This window comes from Electrophorus electricus, chromosome 3 (assembly GCF_041902795.1).
Source record: "Electrophorus electricus isolate QZ-2024a chromosome 3, ASM4190279v1, whole genome shotgun sequence".
NCBI classification, from domain to species: Eukaryota; Metazoa; Chordata; class Actinopteri; order Gymnotiformes; family Gymnotidae; genus Electrophorus; species Electrophorus electricus.
In genome coordinates, this window is record NC_137499.1 from 438108 (window position 1) to 450452 (window position 12345).

The 12345-nt window shown below is 44.4% G+C and overlaps 1 protein-coding gene across 10 annotated transcripts in view; it reads right to left on the reverse strand.

Moving 5' to 3' along the window:
- Window positions 1–12345, reverse strand: part of dok4 (docking protein 4) — a 34524-nt gene that overhangs the window by 5481 nt on the left and 16698 nt on the right. For 6 of the 10 annotated variants that reach the window (XM_081708747.1, XM_027012834.3, XM_081708741.1 and 3 more), the window contains exons 2-5: window positions 8356–8627; window positions 1361–1468; window positions 640–754; window positions 136–255 (exon numbers count right to left, since the gene is read on the reverse strand). In XM_081708747.1, the coding sequence (XP_081564873.1) occupies window positions 136–255; window positions 640–754; window positions 1361–1468; window positions 8356–8421 (409 nt within the window). In that variant the 5' untranslated portion in view covers window positions 8422–8627. The other 4 variants (XM_081708744.1, XM_081708745.1, XM_081708739.1 and 1 more) reach the window with 4 other exon arrangements.

The window sequence follows — 12345 nt, forward strand, 5'->3', positions numbered from 1 at the left end:
TATAAGGGGTTTATCATTTACTGCAGTGTGGGGGGAACTCTTAGGCAGCAGCATTACAGAATAAAAGCGAGATCTGATCTTCAGGACTCACCCGTGCGCTCACACTGGACTCACCCGTGCTCACACTGGACTCACCCGTGTGCTCACACTGGACTCCTGCAGCCAACAGGTCAGGCTCCCCCAAGCTGATGTCATTCAGACGTGTACCCAGACACTCAATTGAGAGAGTCTTAAACCACTCCTCCGCCTCCAGCTCTGGAGGTCCGCATACACGCACGCACACACGCACAGGCTCACAGGTTAGACTTCGGAAACTCCTGTAAATGACACTCTTTTCACTGTCTTTAAGACTTTGTATTGTGTATTGTGTGCATTGCTGACAATGTTGTGAAGATTTTATTTATATGAAGTCTATATAAATTAGCTGTTCTTGTGATGTATACAGACATCTCATGGAAGACAGGTAGTAATAATAATAATAATAATAATAATAATAATAATAATAATAATAATAATAATGTTGTAGTTGTTACTACTTTGAAATGATGTGATGATACATCCTCACCCAAGCAAGCCCAAGTAAATGAGTGATGTGCGTGTTGATCACAGGTGTATGTTCACAGTTCAGCGGTGAGTTACCTGATTCACAGGTGAAGGTACGGGAGGTGTCATCAGTGAACACGATGGCTACAGCTTGACGCTTGGTGTCACGTGGTAGTCTGGTCACATTTTTCACATTACTGATCTCTGTCACCTGCACACATTCAGGTCCTGTGACTAATGCGGAATGATCCAGATTACTGGGCAGTACCAGGGCGTCATTGTTCATCTACACTGGTTATCATGAGAACAGAAGAGACAGTGGCAGATCATAAAATAGTGGAAATGACAGAGAGGCTGTATCAGACATCCAGAGAGAGAATGGGTGTGGCCAGTCGATAGAATGGAGCAGGTTTATTTATGTAGCCTTACACAGATCAGTTCAGCAGTCTGTGTGGACCAGCACACCTGGTCCAGGTATTCATGGGTTCAGATTGCTTGGTTCAGGTGTGTTTGGATGTAGGTTTGCTGGCTCCCAACAACATAATTCAAAACCACTGGCTTGAAGCTTTAATATGTGAAAGATTGTTTAAACAGGTATTCAAGTGCAGATACAGCAGACTGTGTGTGACTCAGATTAGACTACCTTAGGACAGACGCTGATGTAGACTGTGCCTTAGGACAGACGCTGATGTAGACTGTGCCTTAGGACAGACGCTGATGTAGACTGTGCCTTAGGACAGACCCTAATGTAGACTGTACCTTAGGACAGACCCTAATGTAAACTGTACCTTAGGACAGACCCTAATGTAGACTGTACCTTAGGACAGACCCTAATGTAGGCTGCCTTCTCATCAGGGTACTTCTCCAGACGGCGAGGTCCTTTGCTGGAAGATTTCTTAAACACCAGCCAGCAGCGCCGATAGATCTAAAACACACACACACAAATATGTCTTAACCATCCATCCATCTATCCATCTATCAAATGAACACTAATTTGAACAGTTTTAACACTAACACTAGCTTTACCATTATGAGGTACACAGTTGATTTTAGCTGTAATACTATTTATGAACGATGAATGACACTTTGGCCTCATCTGTAGACATAATTTTCTCCCATTTCTAGATAGTACATTGCTGGGTAGATATTCTACCTGAAAGCACAATTAATCTTTACACTGATAAATATTTCTTCATTGTGAGAGAGAGAACAGAGAGCAGGATGTGTTTGTGATTAAAGAAGGATGTGACTTCTGTAAGGATGTTAAAGTTAATACATCCACATCTAAGCTCTAGCAAACTACTGTGTTGGAAAACACATGAGCACAAAATGCATAGATCTTTAAATTCAAAACACACAGAGATTCACAAACAATCATTTTGATAGACCCTAAATACACGATAACACAGACCATAAATACACCCTAACAGTTTACGTTTTCAGTTGTGAGAAACGGTGATTAGACACCAGTGATTTTAGATTTAAATACACCATTGTGTCAAAGTGAAAGGAACGTCAGGGTGTTCTGGTACAGTCCTGTCCCACAGCTCTCTCTCTCTCTCTCTCTCTCTCTCTCACACACACACACACACACACAACCAGGCTGTGCAATGGAGAAGCCTCCTACAGAGAAGCATTGAGGGTAATGAGTACATCCCCACCCATCTGTACCTCACCTCTCTGGTTCTCCTTCTTCCTCTCTCTCCCTCCCCCTCTCTCTCTATTCCATCTCTCTCTTTGTCTGTCCCTCTTTCCCTGATTCATATGTCCTTCAACAAGCAAATCTACAGTTACCACGGTAACCTCATATTGAGGGAGCACCTGTTTGGTAAGCCAGCTGCACCTGAGGCTAATCACACACACACACACACACACACACACACACACACACACACACACACACAGTTTTATCACTCTGCCATGCAGCTGTCTATAAACACACCTTGCTGTGTCTTACCGTTTCTCATATGCCTGAGAACATCATTAATGAAATGTCAGGCGATACGGTAAAGGCCCATCCTCATGTCAGCTGCAGAGGCATCCTAATGGACCCTGCAGGGGCTGTCATGTGTGTGCAGACAGACCTGCGCTCCCGGCACACTGGCATATAATGACCATATATGCATAAATACACAAAGGAAAAGGGAGACCAGTGAGAAAATCCTTCTGAGGTACTGGAACTGAGGTACACACACATCAGGTACACAGAAAGCCATTATGAAACAAATTTGCAGCTCTATGTAGCCATAACAGAGTTACTCCCTTCACCCTCCCAACACCTCCCATGCCACCATGAGGGCCATAGTTTTGCTAATACTGGTCCGGTCCACGACCTGCTGCCACAGAACAGCACCAGAGACTGTAATGTAACGAACAGTAATGTAGTATCAGTCTCTAATAAGGTAGTATAAATCTCCAGTGATGCAGTGTGCATGTGTTGGTGTAGTATAAATTTCTAGAGTGGCATTTCAAAGCAGCAAGGAAGGATGAGAGCAACATTGTTGTGAGAGCAGGTAGAATATGGATCACTTGTTTGCATAATTTTGTCCCTGGAGGCTCAGCTAATCCCCTGCACCCAAGCAAACAATCTGTGTGTGTCACCACAGAGTGATTGAGGAGAAAGAGGAAGAGACAGACTTATAGAGAGAGAGAGAGAGAGAGAGAGAGAGAGAGAGAGAGAGAGAGAGAGAGAGAGAGAATTAGACTTTAGCTGGACTGATCAGGAGTGACCTGTTCTACAGTGTCCATTCCTGGGTCTGCATTACTTCACTAGTATAGCTAGACATATAGCACAATGACTAATACACCCTCCCCCAGCCCAAGCACAACACAGTCCACTGTTGTCGTTGCCCTGTATATGAGCTAGTGCAGGCTGGCTGGTGTCCTCTGCTATGTTTGGTGTATGCTGGGCCAGTAATCTCCTCCTGGGGGGCAGCTACGGCAGGCTGGCTGGGCTATGCGTACGGTATTAGCCTGCCTCAGCACCAGCAGGTTCACCCGGTGGTGACAGGACCGCCAGCATGGAGGGGACTCCCACCAACACCAGGAGCAAGGAAACAAGACAACACTGGAGCTAGCAGACAAACCACAACAGTTACAGTAGCTCACATGCATGGGATTCCATTTCCGTCTGTTTTTAGCTTTGAATTTTGTCAGCTTTTCCCTGTGGCTTCTCTTTGCCATCTTCGAAAAACAAGGCCGTTAGAACGAGGCCCCGCCAGCTTAAAGCTGTCCCAAAGCAAACCACAGGAATCAATTAATGTCACTCAAGATGAGATTTAAAATGCCAACATCCTGGCTGAAACACTGAAACCCCTAGGGACAAATTGGGTTTGTGTCTAAAAGTCACTGGCTAACCTGATCCATGGATGAGCTTGAGTCTTAGTGCTACAGAGACCCTCATCTTCAGAGATGCTTCAGTCAAATCCCCCCAACTTCTCCTCAAATGTCTTCTGTCTTCACCATGAAGAGTCCTCCTCTGCTCTGCCTCTGGTGACACTGTGTGTCTGTTGTTGAGTGCAGAGAAGGGTAAAGCGAGAAGGGTGAGGGGTGGCTGTTCTGCAAACAGGACTGTTCTTTAGTTTGGGTGAACGGAGCTATTCTTTAGTCGGGGTGTTGTGAAGTCGTGAAAGCCAGTGTCTTCTTTGCTTAGCGGTGCTCCTTGTCTGTAATTGAGCTTGACAGACAGACGTGGGGGGAGGGCAGAGTTGTGGTGTGTGTGCTATCTGTGTAAGTGTTGTCAGACTGCTGCATGCCTCGCCCACTGCCTTCGGAATCTGTCAGAACATCAACCATGTGAGCTGAACTGTAGGTGATGCAAAATGATTTTAAAAAAAGTGTGACTTTGGCTGCAATAATTCAGTGTAAAGTAGACCATCCACTTATCTGTAGTACATCCCATAGCCATGGGATGTGGAAAACCAGATTCACATGACTTGCTGTTAAGGCTGCTGCTTATTATAACAATATGGGCATGTAAAGAAACTAAGATGTGTGTGAGAGAGAGAACGGTAACGTGCTACGTCTCCCATTTTAGTTGACATTAGCCAACATTAGCTAGCTAGGTTGGTAGCTGACTGACCTGCTCAGCTTGGTGGATCACACAACAGGTGAAAACTATTTCACGTAGTTGCATTATGGAGATTTAAAGATGATCTTATGAATGATCGCTTTTACAACAGTAACTGAGCATTTGCGTTTAGCTACTGTCATTAGCTCAGTGCAGTTTCTAATGTTGGTTATTTAGCTAACCATGGCTACGTGTCCCATAATGTCCCAGCGTCTTTCCACTTGAGTGGTTAGCACTGTCAGTTTTTTTTTTGTTCCTCAATGCACTTATAATGTATACATTTTAAGGCTAGACACATATAACAGACACTTATGATTAACCTACCAAACATATTAGACAACTAAATCAAACGCATTAGCTAGCTTAGCTAAGGCAGTTATTAGCAAAAGGGGGCACTGCTCACTAGTTAGCTAACCTAGCTAGGACAAGAGTAAAATGAGAAATATAACCAGTAGCTACATAACGTTAGATAATCAAACGCCCCTGCTATAAATTACTGATAATAGACAAGATTACTTTTAGAAATACTTTTTACTTTCGGATCAGTTTTTACTGTAATGTTTAATATAAAAGGTTTTTATGAATTCCCAATTCTGACAACTGGGTCAGGTTGTTCTATCTATGGCTCAAATCTAAATGCTTACATTTCAGTTTCACTGTTATGACACACAGTCACTGCAGGTTCATCAAATTCAAAAATATCTCCGGAATCTGAAGAACCACCGTCGTAACGGTGTTTGACCGTGGTGTTGTTCGCGGGTGGCCAACATTGACGACACTCAGCAACTTTCTGGATTGACTTCGGGTTTTTCCGTCAATTTACTTGAATTCATCATTTTTTAAATACATTAATATCTACATGTTTTCAGTAGCCAAGATAACGTTTAATCTTCAGGGAGCTCCATTAGGTGGCGCTTAGCTTTTAACACAAAACCCTCAAACCCAGTCCAAGCCCTCAGCAGGCTGACTGTCACTGCTGAAATGCTGCCACGTGCCGTGTCCTGTGTTGCATGTTCTGCGTGTCGCAGCCTGGCCTGAGAACACGAACAGCCGGGAGGTACAGACACAGACCCACATAAGCAGGGCTGATATTCAGCTCACATTACACACAAGAGCCTAATATTAAACAGCCAAGGGAAATGTACTTACATTTATGCAGAAGCCATTTCTTAAAGAATGAGAGCCAGCAGTATCCAATTTTACTGAATGCATCACAGTGGGGGAGGGTAAAACAAGACTCAAACACATGCATCTCACTCACTGTCTCTCTCACACACACACACTCACACTCTTATGGGTGTTGTGTCAGATTAAAAAAGTAAGACAAAGAAAATAAGAGACAATGGAAGAGGGTGCGTGTGTGTGTACGTTTGTGTATGTAAATGTGTGTGTGTGTATGTTTGTGTATATATGGAGACAATCCATCGAGACAACAAAGCACTACTCTAAGTTGCTCTGCACAAGAACATCTGCTAAACGCTATAACTAAATGTAAATGTATGTGAGTATGTGTGTGGGTGCGCATGTGTGTTCTGAATGTGCATGTATGTGTTTAGGCACGTGTATGTGTCCTGATGTCTGTAGATGTGTGTGTGTGTGTGTGTGTGTGTGTGTGTATGAAGGGATGGCTGAGATGCATTTGTCGTGTGTGTGAGAGCATGTATGTGTATGTGTATACATGCCTGTATTTGTATGGGTGTATGTGTGTATGAAGGGATGGCTGAGATATGTTTGAATATGTATATGTGTATGCATTTGTATGTGTGTGTGAGTGAGTGTGTGTGAGTGTGTGTATGAAAGGATGGCTAAGAGCTGCTCTCAGGTAATCTGCTGTTTCCTCTCCCACAGGGAGCCATGTGTTGTGTCACAGCAAACACAACCCTGCTGACTCAACAGAGCAGACATCGACTTTACACATGCACGCTCGCACGCATGCACCCATGCACGCTCACACGCATGCCAGAGAGAAAACAACCCTGAGAGTGCAGCTCCGGCAGCAAGCATGGAGCATTTTATTCTAAAATGAAAAGTGACAGGCCTCAGCAGCTCCTCTGGCTGGCACATGTGATCATGTGACCATGAAACCTCTCCTCTTTTTACAATGTTGTGTTGTGCTAGGGTAAGACGGAAGCCTGTTACCCGTCTACACTGATGGACTTGTATTCTACACCAGATAAAACCAGTGAAATTGTAAAAATGAAATAAAATGTAGCAGAAAGAACAAACAAAATCATTTCACAATCACAAAACTCCAAAACCAAAAACAAATCATTGGCTCAAAGCCACTTTTGTAGCATTGGTTCAGACTGTAGGTGGGTGGTGCAGGGTGGTTGATATTCTATTCTGAGGTGGATGTCAGAGCACAGTGAGGAGTCAGAGTGAGCATTTACAGTCATTTAACCTTCCTCCCCCACCTCATCTGCCCTCAAACTTCAGCAGCAGAGAAAAAGAACGATTTATTCATTTTTTTGTTTATGGAACGATGGTGGTCGAAAGGAAGGTGGTGACTGTATGACTGACTCCAAAGAACTACAAAGAACAAAATATTAGTTTTGTAGCAGCACAGAGGAGAACCCCACTGACAGGATCCATACTCGCAGCCTTTACGCGTGGTGTCTGTGAGGAGGGCGAAGCAGCAGTTCTCTCCTTCACACGGAGAGATAGCAGCGCCTCCTTCTCTAAGCACATACAGTACGAACAATCCTGTACACTCACCAGAAACCTGCGTCACACGATTCTGCTTTGCTGTGCGAGAGAGCACCTAAAGGTCAGCGTAAGCACTTTAGTCTCGGTTCTGCCTGCAATCAAAACACATGCAATCAAAATACATGCCCGGAGCCCATCATTACTGAGGGCCAATGGGCTTTGAGGATTTGTGCTTCCATACTGCTGGTACTGACGTGGAGGAGGATGAAGAGCATTCCCACCAGGTCCGAACCATGTGACAATCACAGGAATGACTCAGGGAAAAATCTCAATTACACACATTTATCACTTAAATACAACAGATGAGCCCAGGTGTGCTGGGTACTAAGGTTTGGATTCATGATTCTAACACAGCCATCAAGTAATGGAAACGAATGCCCACCAAATATCTTTATACAAACTGCACGCTGACATCACACATTTGTTTCAAATGCTGAAATGAAGTCTCTTGGCTAAACACTACTCTTTATATATTATATATATATATAGACTTCATATATATATATATATAAAAACAATAAAATTCACATCTAACTTGCCATTCTGCCTTTAGGCCACAACTCCTTCCTGTCTGATGCCTCTGTGAAGTGATTTACTACATTCCAGATACCCATCACAGCGTTTGGCAGATGCTCTTAGCATGAGAGACTTAGGGATATGAGAGTCACGGTACACATGGGTCCATGGCCGTGTAGCTGGTCCACCTGGAGCTACCTGCCTAACCAGGTGAGCTACTGGAGCGTTCCGACCAGAAACATCTGATAATAACCTAAAGCCTTACTTTCTCTTCCATTCAGAGTACTCGGGGGAATAAAGAAATAAATTGTAGTAGAAATATATAATATAAATCACGTAGCGCAGCAGATGTCTGCCAATGCTAATCAGTTCAGATCAATTTGATAAAAGCAACGAACATGAACAAAATTATGGAGAACAAATCTCATTCCTCGTCTCGGTGCTTGTGAAGAGGGACGTCCAGGGATGTCCAGAATCGAGCCAGTCGTGCTCACGCGCACAGTTCAGCCCCATCTACTCACCCCCAGCTTTCTGCTCCGCATCCGGACGTAGCCTTGCTTGACAATGTCGTTGAAGTTGGAGGCCATTGCTGAGGCATCCAGCCCTTCTGTTCCCTCGGTGTTCTGGTCCAGCCGAACACCTCCCTCCACGCACTCCTCCACGCTCCCGCTGACCTGCTCCCGCTGCCCTTGGCTCCTGCTTCTTGCTCCTGCAGACGTGTGATCTCACCTGCTCGACGAACACAGCCCTCAGTTCGACTGGGGTTCTGACTTTCAGCGCGTCAGCATGGTCTCTGCAAAAGAGACAGAGGAAAAAGGGCGACATTTATTATTGATGCTCCTTTCCGGGAGAACACAGGTTGCCCTTGCCTACACCCAGGATCACTATAGATAATTCATTGACTACTCAGGCCTGTTTCTGGTCATAGGAGGTCTGGGCTAGAGGGGGTACCCGGGGAGGAGGAAACTTGAATCTGAGGCCCCGCCTACTTTCAACTGCATCTGAAAATGGCTTAAGATTAGCCAGTATAGACTAGTGCCTGCATCACACTGCAGTCTGTGCTTTCCACGGGCTTGCTCTGAATGCAGCGCTCAACTGGTGTGCGAAAAGACGCCAGTGGGAATAATGGGGCTGACAGTGTCAAGGGGGAGGAGCGTGCAGCACTGGCCTGAGATGGACCTGCAGGGGGTCGGGGTTTGCAGATGGAAGCCGATTGTAGTTTGGCGGTGAGGGTGACGTAGCGCAGTAGGAGCTCCATGAGAGGAAAATGTTCAGCTCTTAGCTGTTAGCATCATGAATGGGATAAATGCAAAGCTGTCACAAAAAAGCCGAGGTTAAAGGGAAAAGCAGGTGAAAACAGTTTCACTGTGTGTAGCTAATATCATTGTGTGTATTCTAGCTAATTTCTGTGTGCATAGCCAGTTTGTGTGTGTGTGTGTGTGTGTGTGTGTGTGTGTTTATCTAGCTAATTTTAGTGTGTGTGTGGATAATTTTGGTGTGTATCGAATGCACAACAAAAGCGTGAGTGGAATGTTAATCATTCTGCTATAAATTTAACATCACCACCAGATAATGAAAACCAAATAATTTTCACCCAAGGTGATTAGAATGAAAAATATTACAAATATGTAATATTAATGTTACTAGCCAAATGTGAAATTCATTTTGACTTTATAGAACTTAGCTGACACTTTTATCCAAAGCGACTTACAGTTCTGAATTAATATGTCAAGTGTTTGAGGGTTAAAGGTCTTGCTCAGGTGCCCAACAATGGCAACTTGGCAGTGGTTGGGCTTGAACTGGCAGCCTTGTGTTGCCTTATTCAGGTGCAGCAGCAGTCAGGAATTTGAGACACATAAATGGTCACAGTCCTCACGGTGTTGTGATTCCCTGACACGACGCCCAACATCTCAGTGTCCTAAAGTGTCTCCCGTCTTTGAGACTAGTAAGGTAAGTATGAAGCTTTTATTAATAACATGGAATTACCTATATGTAAATTTAAGTGTGGATTATTATCTGACAGTAACTTTAGAGATGAACTCAAGATATTTTATGGACCTGTTAATACAGCAGCAAAACATTGAGAGGGTAATGTATGAAAAGCAAATGTATTCCAATGGTATTAACACAAAGTCTTAGCCAACAATGGGGCATATCAATCTAAACTGCATTATACACACACAGCAAAATCATTTCCTCAGTAATTGGTTGGACCAGCAGTTTGTGGTGGAAAAGTTCCACACTGACTCGGAATCTTTGAGTGTGCAGTCTGGGCGTACTGGCTGAACAGACTCACACCCCAAATATTACACATATTCATTAGGCTGTTTATTTTTGGTGATGTACCCTAAGGGCTTCTTGAAAGGATTATATAAAATACCACCAGTGAACACAGAATATCTGGGTTAGAAGCTAACCCATATATAGCCCAGATAACCTAAAGAATCCTCAAAACCCAGAGGGTCCCAGATGGCCAAATAATGATATCATCAACATCCTCTAGCACTCCATCTCAGTACTGCACAATTCCCACCCTGAACTTGTGAGCCAGTGGGCGAGGGAGAGGAAGGAGAGAGAGAGAAGATGAGAGAAAGACGCAGGGAGGGGGCAAAGACCGCAGTGGAACGCAGACATTAAACTTTAACAAGCAGCTCATTAGACAGGACAGATAGACTAATCACTCTCAGTCCAACAGCACTGATCACTCTCAGTCCAACATCACTAATCACTCTCAGTCCAACAGCACTGATCACTCTCAGTCCAACAGCACTAATCACTCCCAGTCCAACAGCACTAATCACTCTCAGTCCAACAACACTAATCACTCTCAGTCCAACAGCAATAATCACTCTCAGTCCAACATCACTAATCACTCTCAGTCCAACATCACTAATCACTCCCAGTCCAACAGCACTAATCACTCTCAGTCCAACAACACTAATCACTCCCAGTCCAACAGCACTAATCACTCTCAGTCCAACAACACTAATCACTCTCAGTCCAACAGCACTAATCACTCTCAGTGCTGTTGGCTTCAAAAGTGGCCTGTGGAAGAAATAAACACATGCTCAGGAACCCCTCAGGATCCCCTCCTGATCTGACAGTCATAGTCCAGCTACATAATAATATTAGTTTCCTTGGCTTGATGTAAATGGAGACACTGTGACAAAATCCAAAGAGCTGGAAAACTTTCCCATAAAATCGTGGGATGAGGAGCCGGAGATGCTGCGAGTGGAATGACTGTGATGTAACTAGAACTGTTTACTGCTGCCTCTTGAAACTGTTATTAGGAGATAAGTGAACCTGCCTACACAGATCACAGCAAAGGGCACTGCTCAGCATATGTGTCTAATGAGCTGTGATCTTAGTTGTGTTAGAATGACAGCTTCCCTGATGTAAATAAAATATATGACAAATATAGACCAGGTACCAAAATACAAATGACTGAATCCCCATTTTTCAAAAGGCTTCGGTAAAGGTAACATCCAGTAATGATCAGCAGTGACTGTTACTTCTCTGCATCCCAGGAATGTGTGTATTGCATTTTTGGCCTGTTTTGTCAACCTAAAAAATCCCACCCAACCTCCCAGCCACCCAAAAAATCCCACCCAACCACCCAGACCATCCCAGCCATCCAGACCAACCCAACCACCCAGACCAACCCAACGAACCCAACCACCCAGACCATCCAGACCAACCCAACCACCCAGACCATCCCAGCCATCCAGACCAACCAAACCACCCAGACCATCCCAGCCATCCAGACCAACCCAACCACCCAGACCATCCCAGCCATCTCGACCAACCCAACCACCCAGATCATCCCAACTACCCAGACCAACCCACTCACCCAGACCAACCCGGCCACCCAGGTCCTGTTGGCCCTGCCTTTGAGCTCCGCAGAGCTTTGGTTTGCCGTATAACTCATGTGCCCTGAAACAAGAAGGAACATCCTGGGATGCCCCAGACATTGTCCACAAGATATACATATGAGATATGCACCCTTCAGATCACCATGTATGAGCCTATGATCCAACACTCAGCAACTCACAGTTCTCCTAAGGAAACATTCTATTGTAATATTTACTACATTTTATTTGTACAATACACAAAACAACCTTCAGGAAATCTGAATCTGAGAGACCCCTAGTGAGCAAGCCAAGTGTAAACAAAAACCCTGAACAGATATGAGGTAGAAACCATGAGCCATGAAAGCCATGCTCCTCTGGGCAGCATGCAACAGTGAAGTTACAACCATGAAGCTACAGCATGAAACAACGAAGAGACAGTCAGAGGCAAAATACAATGTTCATATACTCAAGGTACAACACATTAATCATATATGCATAAAATATAAAGTAAGAACAAAGCTCTTCCTTTACAGCTCCCTGTGAGGGTCATATGTACTTTTGTACACTCAGTGCATTTTGTTTTATGGACAAATAATTAAACCAGGCACTGCTCTGTGGCTCCAGTCAGTCAGGGGGAGTGTGGATGAAAAGTGTGCTGTA